The sequence below is a fragment of the Pollicipes pollicipes genome, unplaced genomic scaffold (assembly GCF_011947565.3).
Source record: "Pollicipes pollicipes isolate AB1234 unplaced genomic scaffold, Ppol_2.1 Scaffold_5724;HRSCAF=6776_pilon_pilon_pilon, whole genome shotgun sequence".
In the NCBI taxonomy this organism is placed as follows: domain Eukaryota; kingdom Metazoa; phylum Arthropoda; class Thecostraca; order Pollicipedomorpha; family Pollicipedidae; genus Pollicipes; species Pollicipes pollicipes.
Window position 1 is genome coordinate 1977562 of NW_023596746.1, and position 23375 is coordinate 2000936.

General features: G+C 52.3%; 2 protein-coding genes across 2 annotated transcripts in view; both read right to left on the bottom strand.

Annotated features, from left to right (window-relative positions):
• Window positions 1-3429, bottom strand: part of LOC119102293 (death-associated protein kinase dapk-1-like) — a 26517-nt gene extending 23088 nt beyond the window's left edge. The window contains exon 1 of the mRNA XM_037225660.1: window positions 3282-3429. Within this exon, the coding sequence (XP_037081555.1) occupies window positions 3282-3429 (148 nt within the window). The remainder of the gene's footprint in view (window positions 1-3281) is intronic.
• A 2632-nt stretch (window positions 3430-6061) lies between these two features.
• The window catches only part of LOC119102294 (death-associated protein kinase 1-like), a 38716-nt gene continuing 21402 nt past the window's right edge, over window positions 6062-23375 (bottom strand). Inside the window, exons 16-24 of the mRNA XM_037225661.1 lie at window positions 17931-18119; window positions 17232-17355; window positions 15692-15786; window positions 14449-14625; window positions 13894-14106; window positions 11495-11589; window positions 11209-11398; window positions 9681-9700; window positions 6062-6296 (exon numbers count right to left, since the gene is read on the bottom strand). Of these exons, the coding sequence (XP_037081556.1) occupies window positions 6062-6296; window positions 9681-9700; window positions 11209-11398; window positions 11495-11589; window positions 13894-14106; window positions 14449-14625; window positions 15692-15786; window positions 17232-17355; window positions 17931-18119 (1338 nt within the window). The remainder of the gene's footprint in view (window positions 6297-9680; window positions 9701-11208; window positions 11399-11494; window positions 11590-13893; window positions 14107-14448; window positions 14626-15691; window positions 15787-17231; window positions 17356-17930; window positions 18120-23375) is intronic.

Below are 23375 nucleotides of genomic sequence, written 5' to 3' on the forward strand. Positions count from 1 at the left end.
ACTTTCCCGTAAGTTGCCTTAGCCGCCGAATCGCCGAGGCGCCTCGTCGATCGTGGTTTACAACATGTAAGTACAACACCTAGCGCTTTGTAGAGAGACCAGAATTCAGGTGTGTAGTGTTTTTGCACTATCCTAACAGACGTGACAATACCCTCCAAAGTTTCGACGAGACCTCCTGAATAAACGCTATTGCTGAGCTGTCGTGGACCATACGTACAAACGAACCACGTAGTTGTGTAGCAGCAGTCTGTCGGCAATATTTATAAGGTGCTGCAAATGAGTTGCAAATAGAGCACCTCATGAATTGACTGTAGAATCCAGTCGGGTCCATTCCAGGTCTCCCAACTCCAATCCGCTCGCTTATCCAGTTTTTATTTATTTTCCATCTTAAATCCAATCTGGTCCTGTCCGTCTTAGCAAATATTGTCTTTAAATAATCCAGCCAATCCATACCCACGTTTTTGTTTCTATCACCATGAACAGCCAAATTTGGCAGCTCAACGTGCATAATTGCTTCGCTTTAACAAATCACAGATAGTTTTCCGCCGGGACAGGAAATCCAACAATGCGTAGACCAGTTTGAAGCATCGTGGCTGTTACAAGAATCAATTACTACCAACTGATCGATTCCATTAATAACCTGACTTGCATGAAAGTATATCACATCCTATATCTGATACACAAATCGAACATTCCGAATCCTGTATGGATTGTTATGGCCCTGAATTACCTAGCGCAATACACATGTAATGTAAAAGCATAGTGCATGAACGTAATGAAATGAAATATCCAGCATTTGATTACTTAAACATCAGACAGATAGCAATCCTGTGCATTTCACGATCCCTGGTTGAACTGCAACTACCAATTCAGATCCATCGGTGGCATTCTACCCCTCGTCCTGATGCGGAGAGGGGTAGGAGGGCGCGTCGCTCTCCACCCGAATGTTTTCGGAGGATACCTCTCTGGCATGTCGCGCAATCGCGTCCAATTTCACATCAATACCATCAATAGGACATCCATCAATACCATCAATAGGACATCCATCGCATGTGTTTGGGCATTTGAACCGTCTTCATAAGCATCTCCGGCCTTGGAACAGTCGTAGTTTTTTAGGAAGGCAACACAGCGATATATGGCCTAAGCGGGCGGGGAACGGCAATGGACGGGGTCGCGAGCGCGCGCGGAGCACGCCCACAGCGATGTATGGCCTGAGCGGGCGGGGGACGGCAATGGACGGGGTCGCGAGCGCGCGCGGAGCACGCCCACAGCGATGTATGGCCTGAGCGGGCGGGGGACGGCAATGGACGGGGTCGCGAGCGCGCGCGGAGCACGCCCACAGCGATGTATGGCCTGAACGGGCGGGGACGGCAATGGACGGGGTCGCGAGCGCGCGGAGCACGCCCACAGCGATGTATGGCCTAAGCGGGCGGGGGGACGGCAATGGACGGGGTCGCGAGCGCGCACGGATACGCCCACAGCGATGTAGGCCTGCTGCGGACGGGGGACGGCAATGGACGGGCGCGAGCGCGCGCGGAGCACGCCCACAGCGATGTATGGCCTGAGCGGGCGGGGGACGGCAATGGACGGGGTCGCGAGCGCGCACGGAGCACGCCCACAGCGATGTATGGCCTGAGCGGACGGGGGACGGCAATGGACGGGGTCGCGAGCGCGCGCGGAGCACGCCCACAGCGATGTATGGCCTGAGCGGGCGGGGGACGACAATGGACGGGGTCGCGAGCGCGCACGGAGCACGCCCACAGCGATGTATGGCCTGAGCGGACGGGGGACGGCAATAGACGGGGTCGCGAGCGCGCGCGGAGCACGCCCACAGCGATGTATGGCCTGAACGGGCTGGGGACGGCAATGGACGGGGTCGCGAGCGCGCCGCGGAGCACGTCCAACTTGTGATATGAACGAACCCATACACCACACATGTAAGGCCACAACCAATACAACCACACACTGTTGTACTCAGAATTGCACAATGAGCATGCCAGTTTCAATTTCGTTTGCATACGAAGCATGGTCCGGTAGACATTAACATGAAAAATGAAAAGTACTTCTTCGGGAAAATTGACATTCAGCCTGGCATGATGTATCAATTATTGGCCTAAAATAAACGAATTTGCCACCACCAATCGCACGACTTGCTGAGCCTCAATCCAAGGGGTCCTTTTTTCTTATCTCTACTCTCTCTTTGCTTTGGAAAGGCATGTTAGGCATTCTTCTAGAGCGCTCGCGTTGACCCTCCTGCCAGTATGCATGATGGCAAAGGGAATCAGGGCGAGAGTTAATATTTTGTGATATTTTTCAAAGTTCCGGTAAATTTGCATGTGCGTGCTCTGGTGATTCCGAGATATCACACAAATTCAAAGAGCTGACAAATTCAAAGAGCTAGACAAATTCAAGTGTCTAGGTTCTGTGGAGCCTTGTGTATGCTTGACGGCTTCAAGCGAGCTTGGTTTTGGATAACATCTTAAAACGTCTGAAAGAAAATATGGGTTTCGTGTGTTGTAGTTATACATATCAGGTAGGAGTGACAAATTCACATAAAATATGGGAAAAGGAGTGACAAATTCCTCCTTGTATGGTGTTGCCTTGTCAGCAGTTCTAGGAGGAAACTGCTATTATGCTGCTGTATTCATTGGTTAGCAGGCAATTTTTTGAAGTAATCCACTCAGTGACCTCAATAATCTAGGATGCTTTTTCTTTAAACATATTTGAGATTCGTAACTAGACTTGAACGTTTTTGTGAATTGAATGTCGGCTTGGCAAATTCTGAAGTTAGATCCGGTCCTTATCTGTGTGTTGTCCAGCTTTTCTGATCCGCTCCAACCCGTCCTGCAGATCCGGCCCACCCACCCGCGGGTTGACCCAGTCTGTTAAGCGTTCTGGCTGCCAGCCTCTTCTGAGCTTACCAGCCAACTGCACTGTATGCTACAATTTCCTGACCATGTCCGCAGTGACACCCTGTTTACTTTTCAGAAATGCCAAGTACAAGTTCGACGACTCGGTTTTAATCCGCCAAGTGGCCCTTGGTGATGCTCTGGTGGAGCATGGCAGTAGCCGAGATCCGCAAGCAGGCGGTGCAGGGGCCAGCGCTCGCCCGACCCCCGGCTCGTGAGCCTGGATCTGCAGCGGCGGCCGCGGCTGCTGGAGCTGCAGCGCGGCCGACCGGCCGCTGGTGCTGGTATTCGGCTCGGCCACCTGACCCCCCGTACATAAACCAGGTTGGCGCGCTGCTGCGGCTCGTCGCCGAGGCACGTGGCCGCGCCGACCTTCGCGTTCATATACCTGCGTGAAGCGCACCCGGTGGACGCGCAGCACTTTCGGCCCGGCCGGCCAGGCGGGCGTCAACATCGAGACGCACGCCAGCCTGGAGGAGCGCGCCGCCGCCGCCCGCTGGCTGGTGGAGCAGGAGGGCATCGACCGCAACTGCGTCTACCTGGACGACCATGGACGACCAGGCGGAGCGCCGCATTCAACGGCTTCCCCGACCGTCTGGCGGTGGGTGCGCCGTGGTGTATGCGAGTACCTCGGTGATCCTGGGCCCTGGGGTTTCAACATAGCTGCGGTCAGGGAATGGCTGGACCGTCACGGATGTCTTAAGGACCCATAGGGCAGTATCCCCTTCGCAAAGTATAAACACTGGTTAGTGGCTACTTGGATAAGAGCCCTTTCGACCAGTAATGATCATTTCAGAGCTATGGGATGAAGGAGAGTGGATCACGGTGGAGCAGGGCTACATGTGCCTGGGGAGGGAAGGGGGGGGGGGGGGGGGCAACCGTCGAGCCTCTGCGCGCTTGCGGGATGTGCGCTGGGCGTAAAGAGTATTAAGATATATAACGAGCTGTAGTGTGGAAATATGAACATAGTGTGAAAAGCTGGGTGAAGGGAGCGTAGGGAATAATGTTTCTCGGCATGGCTGCAATTCTGGTTGCGTTATGTTGATCGAGTTTAGCGCCTGCTGTCAAGTTCCGTTAGACCATAACTGCTTTCAAACATTTTTTCATCATATTTCAAGGTTTCAAACCTTGTTGTCCTCCGTAATTTGCACTTTTTTCGGCGGCGGGCATTGTCTACCAAATTTCTTTCCCCGGATTTAAGGCTCGCGCACGCGATGTGCTCAGGTTTACGCAAGTGCGGTAAAAGTGGCGCGCATAAACATCGTTTCCGAACGCCGGTGAATGTGGCCCAAGGTTCCTGAATCCGCCACCTCGGCAGGTTTTCTGGTGAAACAATTTGTGTTTTGCACCGGTGTGCAAATATGCACTATGTCATCTTCGCCATTTGGCATAGTTGGAAGTGACGGTCTTTACACCCAGCACGGCACCTGGCACCTGCGCAGAAACCACACTTCATCAGAGCTTTATTCCCATGCTGATCAGAGTTGCGGCGCTCCCAATAAAAAGTTAAACATTTCGCCATTTCCACACACTGGTTACCGTGGGCGAAACCCCTCCCTGGTTGCGCGGCATTAAGCGAAACGCTAAAAAAGTGACGTCAGCTTGACCATGATGTAGTCTGAGGTGCGAAACAAAATGGTCACGCAGTTGATCGTGAAAAAGCTAATGGGATTAGACTTTAAGATTTTCAAACGTTTTGCAAGGGTTTTGGCATAATTTGTAGCCATTCCACTATATCTATATATATCTATATATATATGTATATATATATATATATATATATATATATATATATATATATATATATATATACCTAAATATGTATTTAAAGGGCTGTCTATAACTCAAGGCCAGGACTTAGCATTTTTAACATTCCCACTCACTGGTTATCCTGCAGGAAAACACCTCCCTGGTTATGTGGTATTGGGCGTAACGGCTCTAAAAGGTGACATCCATTTCAGCCTGATATAGTAAGAGGTGCGAAACAAAAATGGTTGCGCAGTTTGTCATAGAAAGCCAATGATATCATACTTTGAGATTTTGGAACGTTATAAAAAGGCTTTGGCATGAGTTGTAACCACTCCTCGGCATAATGCTCCGCTGTCCAAATCCCTTCCTCTCTTGTTACGTTTCGGTTACCCACCATAGAAACCCCTTTCCTCCTTCTCACGTCACGTGTGGAGGGCGCCAATTTACTGATGGTACGAGTTAAAGGGAGCGCACTAGCACGACAACTATTAAAAGCTAAACGCGTGGAAAGGGTTGCACGCCGTCTTGGTGCATTTGGTGTCTTTCTTGTTTCCATGAGTTTCCTGCAGCCTGTAATAATTCTGCGAAATCGCGGCCTCAGCAGGAGGCGAGCAGGCTGTAGGAAGGTTTCCAGTAGGGCAGCGTCTTGGTCCATAGTATTGTGGCCGAAGCCAAATTTCATTTTATTATCGCAGAACTGACCTCATGGCAAAATCGACAACATTTCAGCTTTCGTTTGTTTAGATCCAAATATGTTTTTCGCGGTGGCAGTTTTCGACTTGTTGCTGGGGAAACCAAAGTAAAACCGCTGAATAGGAAATAGAGTGCAAACAAATCTTTGGTAATATTTCTTTCACCGATAAGACCGTATAATAACCTCATCACTGGGCCGTAAAGAACGGAGCACGGTGCAGTGATTTGTGCGACCTGTTGAGTGTTGGAAAAACTCCATGACAACTCACCGAGAAACCCTTCCGTGGGGGCGGTCGAGTTTGATGACCCATTCCCAACGCTCAACAGTGTGTGCGGTCAATGGTCGTGTGTGCGGTTTACCAGTGCGCGCGACCACGAGATGTTACCGTGTTCGACGTGTGCGATCTGTTCTACTCGCGCTCCTGTAACGAACTGAAGCTGAAGTCAACGCGAGGCGGTGCCAAGTTTTCAGTTTTTCGTGATCTGTGTGGATCCATATATACTCTTCGTAATCAGACCTGTTCGCCGCTTGAACGCTTTTTTAGTCATAGATTCAGTCCTTGAAATTGAGTATGCAGTATGAGAATGCGATCGCCAAGCTGTGCGGTACGAATCGCAGTGCTGTGCTCTGTTCACCGTGGTGGGTGTTGCGAAGCATGCATGGCAGCTCACCGAGAAGCGCTCTCGCGGGGCCTGTCCGGGGTGGCAGCTCACCGAGAAGCGCTCTCCCGGGGGCTGTCCAGGTTGGAGTTCTCCCGGGGGCTGTCCAGGTTGGAGTTCTCCCGGGGGCTGTCCAGGTTGGAGTTCTCCAGGGGGCTGTCCAGGGTGAAGTTCTCCCGGGGGCTGTCCAGGTTGGAGTTCTCCCGGGGGCTGTCCAGGGTGAAGTTCTCCCGGGAGCTGTCCCGTGTGATGAGCTGCCCCCCATCGCTGCGCCAATGGATTCGCCTGTCGGTTGCCGACGTGTGCGATTATGTGCCAAAACACTGGGTCTAGTGGGAGCATGGAGCATGGGTTACCTGCGTTCATACAGCGGATGCAGTGCACGGATAAAAACAGGGTGCCAATGAGCGAATGGCTTTGACCTCATTTCAATGACTCTTCAAGCGGCAACATTGTTCTAGAGCCCAGTGAAAGGCGAACATCATTAAGCCATGGATGTAACCAGACAACGTTTTGCAACGAAAACAGTCCTAATTAGTGAAATGAATGATGCAACTCACTTTGCCATTTACAAGTGAATAATTCACGAACGTGTTTCGAAAGAGTCCCAATACGAAAACAACACCCGGAATACACATAGAATTGTAATGTGCGTGATGACTGGCACATTTTGCTTCAATACATGTAACACATTCTCACGAAACGCCCATTCGCACCTAAATGTCGAAGAGAGGTAAAGCATCTTTATAGGGAGATCTTGTGCCACACAGTTTGACCACTGCCTGTAACTTTTCACATTTCTGAATATGGGATATGGGCAGGGATATGTTGTACCGTGCAATGCAACTATTGATAGTTCATTTTCACATTTCTAAAAGAGAATGCAAAATCGGCTGGGAGTGTAACGTTTATCATCGTGAACTAATGGTTAGTGAAATTTTCTCGGGACACGGTCAAATTCGACAATCATCCAGCTCGCTTTAAACATTCCACAGCAGTGAGTTATGCTTTTAAAACACAGAAATCAAGACGGCGGCAGTGGGCCAGCGGGTGACAGTCGGCGGGGGCGAGCTCGGGTCAGGCATGGCGGTCGGCGGCGCGCTGTGCGTCGCGGTCGCCGTGCGCGCACAGGCGTTACTTTTGTTTCCCAACATTCACAACTGACGCGGGTACCCTTTTAGCCGCATCGCGAGTTTCTGCAACGCACCGTTGCGCTGCAAATTGCACGACAACTTGCAGGATGCGAAGTTGAAATAATCTAAATGATACGATCACACGTATCACATGGCACGGATCACAGATGGATTTTGCCCTCTTCCACGGATTCGCACCTTTTGTGCCACATTTTGGCACCTATGGCACTAACACACAGGGGATTGGCGCGCTTCAATGATGAATGGAAGGCACGTGATGATAATGTTTGGTGATACGTGCCACATGTCATGGCGCCTATGTGTTGAACTATGAATTTACAAATTTCGGTCTTTTGAGGGGCTTGCACGTTTTCGTGATATCTCAGAAGCCAGGGAATAAAGTGCACAGCGACTGGCATGCTTCGATAGGTGGTCTAACGGACAATCACTAAAACGTGTTCGATGTCACGCTGCACTTGTCATGTGACACGTGCACACTAGCTGTAAGACCGCATTTTGCCGATTTCGTGCATTTGTACGTTTTACATGGGATTTCCGCTCCGGGCACGTAGTAACACGAGACTGGCATGATGCGATGGCCATTGAACGGGAAATCCCATGGCCACATGTGTCAAGTGCGGCGTGGCACGTTACACGTGTCGGGCACACACGAGCCAGAAAGATGGCTTTTGCTCTTTTCCATGGGTTTATACGATTTGTGCCACATCTCGGTGCCACGGGCACGGAGGTACTGGGGAGTGGTTCGCATTGATAAGAAATCGAATAGATAATGGCGTCGCATGAACTCTTACGTCGCACGTGCTGTATGGATCGATGGGGAATCAAACAGACAATCACGTGGTATGGATTGTAGCGCCACGTATGCGCGAGCCAGGAAAATTGATTTGGCCGCTACCGACCGTTGTTCACTGTTCGATACGACGCAATAAAGTTGAATACAACGACAGTGCGCGCTGCCATCATTCAAAAGGCTGACAGTTGATGGAAGGGGCAAAAACCACCGGCCACACCCCACAATCATTCGCTCATCCCATGGAATAGGTTGGGCTGTGTTGCAGAGAGCGCAGGCAAAATGCACTATCTCCTGCCAGCGGCCGCCAGAGACCGCCAGCACCGCTCGCGTTCTGCATCCGAGTCTGTTTCAATTTTTGCGCGATATCTCGGCAAACAGTGCACCTATAACCGTGATTCCAACTGCAAAAGATACATGATAAAGTTTCTAAATTTTTCACTTAGCGCAGCGAAGCAAGCGCGCAAGCGCTTCTTTGCCCTACATGGTGAAGGGAGCACGCATGGGACAAGCATAAATTACGTTAGTATACCTACTTATGATTAAATGCACCCAGGGCGATTTAGGACCACCTGCGATTTAACAACACGCGTGGAACCCAACGGTCACTTTCTGATTTTGATGGCAGAACTGTCGGGTCATGCTTTTTATTCATTGGACAAGCTTGATGTTCAAATGCCAGGGCTTCTCTCAAATGCAAATTAGCGGGCGTGGTAAGGGCTTCGGTTGACCAAACATACACGGTTAACTGATCTAAAGCGAGGTTTCATCAATATTTACCTTCCGTTTTGTGTCAGATGTAAAGGGGTGCTTGGGTTGCATGCATGCATATATATATATATATATATATATATATATATATATCCATATATATATAATATCGAAAAATACAAAAAATAGCGAATGAGGGTTCAGGTACCCAGAACATTCATTGAACTTCTTCAATCCAACGAAGACTAGCGAAGACTAGCGACTAAAGACTAGAAGACTAGCGACTAAAGACTAGAAGACTAGCGACTAAAGACTAGAAGACTAGCGACAAACGCTCCGTTCGCCGTGACGATGCCTCGACTTGTGCGGCTATTAGGGGCGCACTAACCTCACACTAGGCTGGCTGGCGTAGTGTCACGGATCTTGTGCACAACCGGGACCGCCTGAATGTGTGCGGGGCACTACAAGTCTCCGAATCTCCCCGTGCACTGCGTACTCTTTTCGTGACGCGCGCCGAGTCTTCCCAACGCAAAACTCGGACCGTTTCGGGTGGTGTCGACTCGCTTCATCCGCCACACGTCCAACCGAGCGCCACACAGCGGCACGTTCCGCACCGCGCTGCCGCCGCATGGAACCGGGTGCCTGCGGCAGGCGGTTCTGTCCGCGCCCCCACCACCACCAGGTGGTTCCGTCCGCGCCCCCACCACCACCAGGTGGTTCCGTCCGCGCCCCCACCACCACCAGGCGGTTCCGTCCGCGCCCCCACCACCACCGGGTGGTTCCGTCGGCGTCCCCACCACCACCGGGTGGTTCCGTCCGCGCCCCCACCACCACCAGGCGGTTCCGTCCGCGCCCCCACCACCACCAGGCGGTTCCGTCCGCGCCCCCACCACCACCAGGCGGTTCCGTCCGCGCCCCCACCACCACCAGGCGGTTCCGTCCGCGCCCCCACCACCACCAGGTGGTTCCGTCCGCGCCCCCACCACCACCAGGCGGTTCCGTCCGCGCCCCCACCACCCGTCGCGGACGGCTGCCTGCGGCAGGCGGCACCGTCCGCGCCCCCTCGCGCCAGGCATTCTTGACCGTTGTTAATCGCCGACTCATTGACTAAAACTGTGCGTCCAGGCGTATGTGTGTATTCCTGTACTGTGTGTGGGCTCTTTTTTCTTGTATGACTAAGAACAGAACAACCACCACGTGGATGCGCCTTAAATAAAGTAACTGCAACTGTAACTGTAAAACTGGTTTTGCAGGTAACAACCGAGAAATTATTCGGCCAATCTTGGTGATCAAGCTTGGAGGTTTTTTGAAACTTAATTAATAATGTTGCCCGCCGCAGAAATAATGGTTTGAGGAGAGCAATGGATAACACAACATGCAAACACGCTTTTTATTCGAAAACACGTAATTCTACACCGTTAATACACGCCAACATTATGTTTATAATCACAGGTAGATCATGCATGCCTCCATCGCCTGCATTGCGTTCGCCTCGCATTACTATTGTTAAATAACGTCCTGTCTTCACTCAGCTGTATTCAAGCATTTTCCAACGTCACCATCGACGTACCGCCCTCAAGTGCCCTTATAAAGGCGTGCCCGACGAACACCGGTAGCGGTGAGCTGAGATTGTGCAGATGATGGAAAATCCGTTTTTTTTTTGTTAGCTAGGGATGATGATATCCAGCAGCATACTTCTCCTTGCAGCAGGTCAGACTATCTAAATAACGTGATGGAACAACTCACGGGCTCTGGTCAGCAGCATCAGCGGCTCACGTTGGGCCTCAGTGAAAGTCAGTGGCAGGTAGTGGACTCCAGTCAAAAATTCAAAAGTAAAGTTCAAGGGACCCTAGGCGACTTCCGGGTGGGCATTAGCGGCTGAAGGTGGACCTCAGCGACTGACGATGGACTTTGGCGGCTGGCGGTGGACCTCAGCGGCTGATGGTGGACCTCAGCGACTGATGATGGACTTTGGCGGCTGGCGGTGGACCTCAGCGGCTGGCGGTGGACCCCAGCGGCTGACGGTGGACCTTAGCGGCTGACGGTGGACCTCAGCGGCTGGCGGTGGACTTTGGCGGCTGGCGCTGGACCTCAGCGGCTGACGGTGGACCTCAGCGGCTGACGGTGGACCTCAGCGGCTGACGGTGGACTTTGGCGGCTGGCGGTGGACCTCAGCGGCTGACGGTGGACCTCAGCGGCTGGCGGTGGACTTTGGCGGCTGGCGGTGGACCTCAGCGGCTGACGGTGGACCTCAGCGGCTGACGGTGGACTTTGGCGGCTGGCGGTGGACCTCAGCGGCTGACGGTGGACCTCAGCGGCTGACGGTGGACGAGCTGGCGGCAGAGCCAGACGAGGTGCGCAGCGCCGCCTTCTCTTCGCCGCTGCCCTCGTCACCCGCGGGCGGCACGCGCTGCCGGAAGAGCGGCGCGCCGGCCGCCAGCTCCGCGGCGGCGTCAGGCCGGCCGATCTGGAGCAGCGCCGCGTGCAGCCGGCCGAGCGGCAGGCACGCCACCTCGGCCAGCAGGCGCGCCGTCCGACTCACCGCCGGGTTGTCGCCGGCGTCGAGCCGCGCCAGCCGCTCGGTCAGACCCAGCTGCACGGCCAGCAGACACCAGTCACGGCCCAGCGCATCGGCCGGGTCCAGCGCGGCACACAGCCGCTGCCGCACCGCTGCTGGCACACAGCATACAGCCAGCTCGGCTGGCCAGCACACAGCGTCGAGCAGCTGCGCGCTGTCGAAGCACAGCAGCTCGGCAAGCGAGGCGGTGCCGGCCGGCGGCGGCGCGCACGACCCGCCCTGCAGCAGCAGCGCCGCCAGCGTCGCCGGCGGGTGCGGCTGCGGCTGGCGGAGGTGGCGTCGCAGGTCGCTCGGAGACAGGTAGTGCCGCTCCACCAGCAGGCCCGGACTCACCTCAGCGAACACCTGCCGGTGCGAGGGGCCGAAGGTCACGGCGGGCACGGGGCCCGTCAAACAGCGGTCATAAAGCTGCTCTATCGTCCCAGTCAGGCGCCAGTTGCGTGGTGGGTCCAGCAGTGCTGCTATTTGGTGCCTGGGGCGTCCAAAATTGCGTTTTTCGTACGTTTGAAATAAACACCGTATACATTCTTTCGGGGTAAGTTCACCGGAACGTCGAAATGGACAATCAGACCAGTATACATCGTGATTAAGTAGGATTTAGCGAGCCTGAAACAAAGGACATTTAAGACATAGAGGACACAGAGGACTAAAACATAGGGGTTCCCGTTGTTTACAGCTAAAACAATACTGGCCTTGATGACCATTTCATAGACTATTAACGGCTGACTAATAACGTCCCCCTAGTTCTCCTGTTTAGCAGCATCGCATGTTAAGCTCCGGCGTAGCTCTGATATGGCTCTGCTCTGGTATAGCGCTGCTGGCGGCCGTGCGCCTTGGCAACGATGGCGCCGTGAACAGACCCGGCAGAGGGGCTGGTTAGCTGACCGTCACCATGACCGCGAATCGCTCAGTCTCGAGCATCTGGCGACAGTTAAGCAGTCTAGAAACCATATAGGAAGGAATGGGAGGAAAAGGAATGCCTTGATCATGTAATTTCGAATAATGATTTTAAAAAAAATTACGGCGTTGATAAAGAGTGAAACATGTGAGGTCAAAATCGTGTTGTAAGGACTTTGACTTTGAGCTCAAAACATAGAAGTAAAGAGAAAATGCTGTGCCTGATAAATACAGAACAATAACCTTATTATTGTTACAATAGGTAGTAGGTAGTAGGTACCTAATAAATACGGAAAAATAACCTCGTGATGTGCGATGCCTGTTTAATTGTAAGAGAGGCATTGGGCGCTTCTTCTCTACATCAGTCAGTCTTCGTTTCAAGTCAATCGTCCTTTATATCAAGTCAGCATTGGCATCCCTATAACTCTAGATGCAGGACCGTCTAAAAGCGAGCTCAAAGCCATCTACAGAGCACAGGACCACCCAGACAGGAAAATAAGTAAATCTATTCTTATAAAAAGTCGGTGACAAAATCCTGACACACAGGGCTGATCATGGCCAATTATGCGAACGTGATATGTGGCTCTATATGTGATGTGTCCTAGCTTAAAATCGCGTACATGTGTGATGCCTGACGCGTGATGTGCGATGCCTGTTCAATTGAAATCGCTTGCATGTATAACTGGTGCGTGATGTGTGATGCCTGTTTTCTTCAACTCGCTTGCATATTTGAATGAAGCGTGATGCGCGATGACTATTTGCCTGAATTCGTTTGCATGCACACGTATGTTCGCGTATTCTAATTCTTAGAGAGGCACTGCGTCGCGATAATGGCTAGCAATCGCTGTTTGTTTAATTCCCTAAATACTGGTGTCCTGTAAAAACTGTGGCTTGCTATTTCAAGGAAAATCTTAAAATTGAATAGGATCATCAGCAGGCAATTTTAATTCACCTCTGCTATTGTTTCGATGAAGGCAGGTTGTCGGAACATCAACCCAACCATATCTGCATTCTCCTGTTTTTTCCCCGAGGAATAGAGCCATTACTACTGTGTTATCTGTGATACTAATAGCGTCATATATAGTGCTCAGGTACTTACTGCCTAGTATACCGATAGCAAGGTTATTTATTGTTCTGTATTTATTGGACACAGTATTCCCTATTTATTGATCTGCTTTGAGGTAGTTCATGGAGTCACTGGGCGCTTTTTCTTTATATCAGTCGGTCTTTGTTTCAAGTTAATCGTCCTTTATATCATGTCAGCATTGGGAGGCTCATTTCCCCAAAAGCATGCAAAGTGGCGCCCCTGACACTAAACGGCAATCTACGGCCTGAGCGGGTGGCGGGTGCACTTGTACTCATAACTGATCAAGAACATGCGTACTTCGTTCCGTTTCCTTAAGTTTGTTCGTTCGTAGAGTTTTATATCGCCAAGAGGCATGGTCCCGTACATATGAGCATGCAAAACTGAAAACTTTGATTTTCGGAAAAAATGGCCTTTAACCTGGCATAATGGGATGGATTATTGACATGGAAACAGATATCGTATTACCAATCGCGAGCTCTCGCTGAAACCAATCCGCTGGTGTTTTCCGCTAAGCTCTGTCTTCCTTATACGTTATATCAGTCCACATGATTAAAAACAATTAATTAGGGTAAGGGTCAAATCACAACACCTGACTCTGTTTCGCAGTTAAATCATAGCACACAACACATGGCGTTAGTCCAAAAATACATCTGCCCAGACCGCACCTGCTCCAAGGCGGATAGCAGGTCCTCCATCAGGTAGAAGCAAGCGTCGCGCGCGTCAGCGGGCCCGCGCACTTTGAGCTCCAGGTCCCGGCCGTCGGCCGACGGCGTCAGCAGGGCCTCCAACCGGTCAGCACAGAGCTTGGAGCCGTCTGACCACTGGTACAGCTCCAGCTCGGCCTCCGCGTACTCCTGGGCGAAGCAGCGTAGCTGAACCTGACGGCACCGCGCTGAAGCATCAGCTGCAGGAGATCGTGGCAGGGTTGTGCATCTGCACATTGTCAGGCTCCGGCGGCGCAATGGATCGCAGAGCGCCGGCCGTTCCGGGCGGGTGTGTTGAAAGCCCGCGGGGCTACATGACACTTTGCGGAGACCTGTCAGAGGGCAGAACCGTGTGGCTGGGATGGGTTTGGCTGAGCTCGAGCTCGACCTCGGCTGGGCTCGAGCTCAGGCTCGGGCTCGGGCTCGGGCTTCGGCTCGGGCTCGGGCTCGGGTTCGGGTTCGGGTTCGGGTTCGGGTTCGGGCTCGGGCTCGGGCTCGGGCTTGGCTGGGGCTCACCTGGAGGCGGGGCAGCAACGGCGCCGTGAGCTGGCCGGCGGCCGGCGGTCGGCGCAGCAGCACACCCCCGTAGCAGAGCTTGGTGCCAACCGACGGCGGAACGTCCCACACGCCGTCCACGGCCGCCACGCGGTTGTAGCAGGAAAACTCGTATTCGATGTCGCCGTCGTTATCACACTGCCGAAGATGCACAAATCGTTGTCAGCTTCACAACATATGCGCAAGGCAGACGTCGAGACAGCCACGCACGTCGCTTCGATGGTGAATTTGAAGCGAAGAGGCTGTCTCCAGACCAGGGGCTCAGAAGACATCCGTGCCCATACGAACTTTTGGTGTCAATTATCAATTTTTACTACTGTCCGAAGTATCGGAAAGGTGTTAAAATGTTTTTATTTGTATCAACTACCCTGATGCCCAGGTCAGCCCAGATTAACTGCGGGCATCGGTTGCAGAAAGCGAGACCGTCCGCACGGGGACATTACGAGGGCGAGACATGCTGGCAAAGGGCCGCTCTCGCCCGGCCATTGCGCTTTTTGATACCATACGGTGATGCGATGACAGGTTGAGACATTACAGCATAGCTGGCATTACCCAATAAAGCATAAGGAATTAGGTAGTTGCCTATATGGTGCGCGTTCACCCCGTACAACCCTATGGGGATGATACGAGAGGCATGAGTCAGATTCTACGCGCACACAGAAAGGGCCGTTCTGGCGCACACGACTGATTGGCTGCGCTACACCTGTGAGACATTCCATGGCGTAAGTGAAGAGGGGTGAGACGACATTCTGCGAGTTCATCTGACCCAGCCTACAGAAACGCAACGAACGGTTTGGAACAAGCTCAGACTCAGACTCAGACTCAGACTCAGACTCAACTGCCCGCGCATTTGGCGGCAACGTTTCATCTTCGTGGTCGTTTCTTACGGAAACAATGCAACACGTGGAATAACTAACGGAGAGCGCGCGATCAATCCATTTTTACCAGAACTGATGCTCACCAAAATACCTGACCGTGCAAGGAAAAACGTGTGTGTTTAAAAAGCTAGTGGGGCTTGAGAAATGTAAGGACTGATGGTGGGATTCAAACCACATATCTGGGAATCCAAGCCGTTGAAGCAGTGAAGTCGTTGCTACAACAGCGATAGGGAGAGCCCACACAGTGCCTAGAGGCCTTGGTCCCCTGTCCTCCACCCCCACCCACAAAGGCAGTATCCCTGCAGACTGGGCAGCCGCAGCCTTACCTGAGCACAGAGGTGTAGCGTTTCTAGGACCTGAAGCAAGTCCAGGGCGTCACACTGCGGCATCAGCATCTGGAACTCTCGTACTGTGTAGCAGCCTGCGGGCAGACAGCTAGCTGCTGACACGCGCACGATCACGAACCCATAATGCGTTGTCGCCCTAGCGAGACAGGGGTCAGAACACTGGTCTGAACAATGGTCCACAACGTGTGACGGTCATAGCCGGGCCGAGGCAGTGAACACGTGAGCGCGGCTCCGAGTCCCGTGTCATCAGAGCTTACGCATCATCTACTGCGTGTCAAGACTTCGCTTGTGGAGAAACTCCTGAAAGCTGTGGCCGTTGGAATTTTGGCTGCCATCGTGGTAAGCAGTAATAAATCCCTCTGACGTCAGTCAGGCGGCTGGACTTGCATATTGACAGGGCTATGTTAAACGAAGTCAACGCTCAACAAAGACGAGCCGGGTCCCCAAATACACAGAATCACCACGAGGCTGACTGACCACCGATAACCGCACAAACCTCACCACGATGTTTAGTCGGTGGCCAGTATGGTTAGTGGACAACAGAGCGGTCGTGCGCTCAGATATTGCTGGCATTGGTCCCAGTCGGGCTCAAAGTATTGAACTCGACCAGCCGTATTTAGATGATGATTGTTACCGCTGTGGCGTACACAACTTGTGCACCGTGGGCTTTAGCGATATCTGCAGCACTGTGCTATCAATGGAAGCTCCACGTAGCTTAAGGATTTTTTGGTACTTTTAGGACAAGACATCTGGTGCAAACATCCCCAGTACACACACTACGTGGTGCCGCAATCAGTTTGATTCTAAGTTTAATAAGTTTTATTCTCTTCTGAAGAAACTCAGGCTGCACCATGGGGGTCCGACGAGATTTCACGAGTTCGTTACATATCAATTTAATAATGAAAGTGCTCGTCTTTCTGCACTTTTACCTCGCCCCATATTGTTTTGAAGAAAAATCAGGTGGTGCCGGAGGAATGCAAATTGGTACTAGATCCATGAAAAATCCGTATACCCAGACTAAAAAACTAACAATGTACGCTAGATGACTTTGATCCTTCGCGCAACTTATTTTAAAGAACTGGTATCTCCGGAAGGTGTTGCTTTTCCTAAATGTATAGCTGTGCGTCAAATCGCTACAACCAGCCCGAAAGTGCGTCCGCAATGGGGTTCTCCCCAAATTTGACGTCGTACAATTGTGGCTGCAACTAATCCCGCCCGTCCGGGGGTAGCGTATGAAATAAAACCCCAATGGCTGCCCGAATCGGCTCCGATGGTAGCCAGTAAGCCCGTTAATCGATAACCTATCGACGCGAAACTGCCCAGACCATTGCATCTCCTCTCTCCTTCTCTCCCTCCCTCATTCTCCCTCTCTCCCCCTCTCTCTCTCTCTCTCTCTCTCTCTGTCTCTCGCTCTCACCCACTCACTCACTCACTCACTCACTCACTCACTCACTCACCCACTCACTCACTCACTCACTCACTCACTCACTCACCCACTCACTCACTCCGTCCCACTCACCAGTAGCCTTGGTGCGGCGTCGGAAGTCGGGGGAGAACAGCAGGCCGAGCACGTCACCGCAGAGCCAGCGCGGCGCCAGCGCTACCAGGTCCTGTCCGGCGGCCCCGGCTGCCAGGTGCACCACCTGGGTAGGGGTGGCGTCGGTCAGACGAGCCCACCTACCGCACACTGGCCGCTGTCCCAGCCGCGCAGCGTAGCACCCCAGCCTGGCCGGCCCTTCATGGCACGTCGGCAGAGTGACCTAAAGTCAGCGCCGTGGCATGTCCCACCCACCACACAGCGAAATAATGTACCGTCACGGCGAACGCCAATCCGCGGTGGTGGCAAATAAATGTGTACTGATAAACCGGTGGCCCTAGGTCCGTTGCACCCTCACAAAACAGCGCCACGCCACAGGTTTCACAAAAGGGAGGAGGTAAGTAATGGGCAAAACCACAACGCGCTTTTTGAAGGCAGACTTCGACAAAATGTCCGGTTTCGCGACGTCCCATTACGGTTAAAACTACATTTCTTATAACTCTTTGAGCTCATTAAAACATTGAAAAACTTTCAGAAAAGCTGCAAAAAAAATTTGTGTAGGTTTCGCGCGCAGCTTCATTCGTGAGTACACACATCCGCCGCAGATGAAGTACACTGAACGTTAAGGAGTGCGCTGGCGTCGGCCAGCGGAAGAGTGTGGGTGTGGCTCGAGTGACTAACCTCGCCCATCAACTGCAACTGCTGCACCACCTCCTGTACGTGCTCCTCGCCGGCCAGAGGGTTGACTTGGTCACGCACCACCTCAACCAGGTCTGCCCAAGTCATGATGGGGAAGTGAGGCTGCAGGCGGCGCCAGCTGCCTACCTGCGCCACCATCGTCTCCAGAAAGCCCGTGCTCTTCGGCAGACCCTGGGACCAAAACGCCGCGTTAGTGACGGGTTAAACGTTGTGTCAGTGACGGGTCACACGGTGTGTCAGTGACGGGTCGGACGCCGCATTAGCGACGGGTCAGACGCTGCGTTAGTGACGGGTCAGACGCCGCGTTAGTGACACGTCAGACGCCGCGTTAGTGACGGGTCAGACGCCGCGTTAGTGACGGGTCAGACGCCGCGCCAGTGACAGGTCAGACGCCGCGCCAGTGACAGGTCAGACGCCGCGTCGGTGACAGGTCAGACGCCGCGTTAGCGACGGGTCAGACGCCGCGTTAGTGACGGGTCAGACACCGCGTCAGTGACGGGTCAGACGCCGCGTTAGTGACGGGTCAAACGCCGCGTCAGTGGCGGATCAGACGCTGTGTCAGTAACGGGTCACACGCTGTGTCAGTCACGGGTAACACGCTGTATCAGTGATGGGTAAGACGCCGCGTTAGTGACGGGTCAGAAGTCGTGTCAGTGACGGGTCAGACACCGCGTCAGTAACGGGTCAGACGCCACGTTAGTGACGGGTCAGACGCCGCGCCAGTGACAGGTCAGACGCCGCGTCGGTGATAGGTCAGACGCCGCGTTAACGACGGGTCAGACGCCGCGTTAGTGACGGGTCAGACGCCGCGTCAGAGGCAGATCAGACGCTGTGTCAGTGATGGGTAAAACGCCGCGTTAGTGACGGGTCAGAAACGGTGCCAGTGACGGGCGTGGGTAACGGTGACGGTGACGGGCGCGGACCTGCCAACAGGTTGGCTTTCCGTCTAAATGCACGCAATTATTGCTGAAACCTTGACCAGGTCGTGTTTGCATCATCTACTGCACTGTCATTGAACACGCCTACTGTCCCATATATACATACATTTACTAAATGCTACGAATCACCGGCAACGCGTGCCCTGCAATAAAGGTAACACTGTAGTATTTATGGCGTGTTTTTATATGACAGTTGTGTAATGAAAATGGCAACTGGCAAGGAAAGTTATACTGACTCGTAAGTAACGGACGCGGGGGGTGGGTTATTCAACTTTAGCCGTTTGAACATTTGTCTCTCTGAGACATTGGCCCTGAATGACCTTTACAAAGAATAGATGCATGAATAATAGATTGCGAAGTACGTTGGAAATTCAGGTAACGTAATCCAGATGCCCACAACGTAACAAATCCACGTTTCCCAACCAGTCAAACAATAAAATATGGGTTACAGGGCCTTAATGCGCTGCAAAACTTCAATCTTCCTCGGCTCCCGTGTACAAATACCAAGACGTGATAGGTTGGTTAACCTTACGGAGAGCCAGGGCGAGAGAGAGAGAGAGAGAGAGAGAGAGAGAGAGAGAGAGAGAGAGAGAGAGAGAGAGAGAGAGAGAGAGAGTGTGTGTGTGTGTGTGTGTGTGTGTGTGTGTGTGTGTGTGTGTGTGTGTGTGTGTGTGTGTGTGTGTGTGTGTGTGTGTGTGTGTGTGTGTGTGTGTGTGTGTGTGTGTGTGTGTGTGTGTGTGTGTGTGTGTGTGTGTGTGTGTGTGTGTGTGTGTGTGTGTGTGTGTGTGTGTGTGTGTGTGTGTGTGTGTGTGTGTGTGTGTGTGTGTGTGTGTGTGTGTGTGTGTGTGTGTGTGTGTGTGTGTGTGTGTGTGTGTGTGTGTGTGTGTGTGTGTGTGTGTGTGTGTGTGTGTGTGTGTGTGTGTGTGTGTGTGTGTGTGTGTGTGTGTGTGTGTGTGTGTGTGTGTGTGTGTGTGTGTGTGTGTGTGTGTGTGTGTGTGTGTGTGTGTGTGTGTGTGTGTGTGTGTGTGTGTGTGTGTGTGTGTGTGTGTGTGGTGTGTGTGTGTGTGTGTGTGTGTGTGTGTGTGTGTGTGTGTGTGTGTGTGTGTGTGTGTGTGTGTGTGTGTGTGTGTGTGTGTGTGTGTGTGTGTGTGTGTGTGTGTGTGTGTGTGTGTGTGTGTGTGTGTGTGTGTGTGTGTGTGTGTGTGTGTGTGTGTGTGTGTGTGTGTGTGTGTGTATGTGTACAACCAGGGCGAGAATCAGAGCCAGAGCGAATGAGTGTGCCCGCTCCTTTCTTTACGCTATACGTCGCCGAGTGCAACGACCGTACAACCGACCACGTAGTCATTCCACGTTGCTACTGCATTCAATCTATGACCTGTGTTCTCCCTTACGGCGGAACCCCGAGAACCCATCTGGCCATAAATACTTGTCTGCAGCTCTGTAGACTTTATACAGTGGCAGGTGGTGCCGGATGGGGTGGGTCTCGTTCCTAACGTTTCAGGTACGGGATCATATTGCATTTCAGCCACTTCTCCGGCAGTCTGTCTCAGCTTGCAAACATGGGACAACTTTAGTATTGCATGCAAGCACCAAATATCGGTTCAAAGACGCTTCATTTCGACCAGATGATTCGGTGACATTGATGGGATGAGTGTTGCCAAGATGATGCGGTGTGGACCAAGAAATCTTACCAAATCAAAACCATCTTCCACCCTGGTAGGCAGGCATCTAACAAGGCGAAGTGCACCACTGTGTAATACAATTAGCTTTTCAATAATGCGCGGTTACTGCTTGAATGTGAAATGTACAGTAACAGTAACATGCTTTCTTTGACGGTACTTTCATGCGTTGCTATTCTTGTCCACCCTTTCTCGAAAATCGGCCACACAATTCCCGCAAAGCCTGGAAGAATGAGCGCGGAGGAGCCTGCAGAATGACGGCTGTATCTCCCATCGTTGGTCCAGCATCAGAATGTGTCGAAAGTTGAAAAGTCTGGTCGCGAGTGTATTTTTCTTCCGCTTGTCCTAGAGAGCGGAAAACGCTGGAATAAGCCTTGATTTGAGGGCTGCTGATAAACCTCAAGTCCCGTGGCATCGGGCTGTGCCATCGCTGGGCTGACAATAATCTGGCAATGCACACGGGTTTGCCATATCCCCTAGTCCTCCCATTAGATTTGTGGACACCTGCACCTGACCGCAAAATTAAATCACGCGCAATGCTCCCACCAATAAGCCTTGGGACCCTCGGCGCGCGCAGCGCAAGAACAGGGCCAGGGATTTCATGTACCTTTACCACTGAACCTGCAGGTGATGCCAATGTGGGAAAACCAGACACAGAATCGTGCGCGTTCTGAGCAGCAGCGCTCGTGGTGCGGCGTTCTACAGAACACCAATGACTTCAATCTTGTGCAGATCCTGGTTGTCAGGAAGACAAAGCAGGGACTGGCCACCAGGGGTCATCGACTGAAAACTTCCATATGGCAAAGCACTGGGTAGGTACTTTTTCAACTAGAGTCCGTGGATGGACATGGAACAGCGTGGGTCTTACCAGCTGAGCCACAATAATATGCCGCCGGTATGACCTGAGTTGTGCCCATCCAACACAACACAGGTGGACAATCGATGCGTCAGGTCGCGCTGATTTGTCACGTGCCCAGACAACACCAATCATTCTGTTTTAACAACAATGACAGACTTTGGGCGGCGACGCAGCCACCTACCAAAATCGCCTCCGGCTTACGCAACGTGACCGTGATCACGTGAATACTTAGAACTGCGACATTTGACTTGAAAAGAGGAAAATACACGTACGACTGCGGGGCCATCCACCAACTGCACATACGTCATTACGAGCCATACGAGAACGACGTCATCACAATTTATTACGGCGTGTGCTGGGGGGGGGGGGGGGGGGGGGGGCGAGGAGTCAGCTGCCCTGTTACATGACAAGTTGGAGTGACGGGGTGTTTCCGACTATTTGGCTGTCGGCGCAGTGCTATGTAATGCCCGCCATTCCGCTCCTCCTGCGTACAAGTATGCAGTAAAAGGGTAGCTAAGGGATCACCGTGGCGGCGCCAACCCCCCGGGGCAACTACGCACTGAAACGGGACCTGGCTATCCAGGCAGAGGTAAGACTATGGTCTATGCATCGCTGTCACGCGCTCACAAGCTGAGTAAGCTCTCAGCTGACGTTCATCTTTATGAATTGAGAACCCTTTCCGCTCGTAATGTCACAAATATTGGCGTGTGTCAGTTTGGAGTGCGAGTGATCACGCCAAATAACTAGTCTTAGAACGACGGTGAAATGTTGGTGAAGCCCTGGTCCCAGCCAAGACTTTTAGCCAAACACTTTGGCTTAGACTGGGTTGGGCATATCACAGCGCCCAAGCCTTCGGCGCATGGTCAGGCGGTGTTTGAAATGGGGGAAGTGGAAGCAAAATGCAGCTAAGATATTATCAAAAGACATACATGCAGACATAGAACAGGTTTAGACGAAATTTCGATGGTTGCATAGGGAATTACAGACATGGATAAGTTACCCGTTCCGCTTTAGCTCATGACCTTGGTATTTCTAGGTGTCCTGCCACCGCACACTGGTGAGCCAGCTTTGTGACCTCCGAGGGAGGAAGGTCAAATAGTTCTGCCGATTTTAGCAGGCGTGAAGCGAGGATGCTCCCATCTCTTCAGGACGAAAACGGGACGAGGGTTTGTAGCCCACTTCGATTTGTCTTCCTCCTCTCTCTATCCCTTTCCTCTTTCGATTTACACAGCACATCAGGGTGACGTGGTGCATCCCATAAACTTGTGACGCCTTTCGTATTATTTCTCCGGCCTGCAAAACTACACTAAACGTACCTGTTTGGAACGACCTTCCTCTGTTTGTTATTCTTGCCCTGTTGCAAACCGTCCGGAATGAAATGTTGAATGTGCCAGCCATGGGGGTCCAATGTAACAGTGTTACAACCCACCCCGAGCAGACTGTTACGTTCCGCCCCGAGTACGCCCGCGATCTTTGATCGGAAGTGTAAACTAAACACATGCTGATGAGCTAGTGACCACATGGGCCACACAACTGTGCACGGATAAACCATGTTTCACGTGGCAAATGTCTAAAGGCCGGATCTACAGAACTAAAAAGGAGTCCTGAATCCGTTTGGGACAGATTCGTCCTAAACTTCTAAGCCACACTTCTGTATATTCCCTCTAAAATGCATTTACACTCAGGGGCGTACGCAGGATTTTACAATGCGCGAGGGCAAAACATACAGATGTCTACTGAAGATGACGTCTAGCGCTGCGGGCGCGCGAAATAGCCTGGCTCTTCTTAGAAAAAAACATCACATTTTCTCAATCTTCTTGTTGTTACGTAACTACGTGGAATTTTCAGCAGCCAACAGTTAGTCACGTAGTACTAATTCATGTCCTAAATTTGGTGAGAGGAAGGGAGGGAGGATGGGGTGGGGTGGGGGGCACGTGCCCTTGAGGCTACC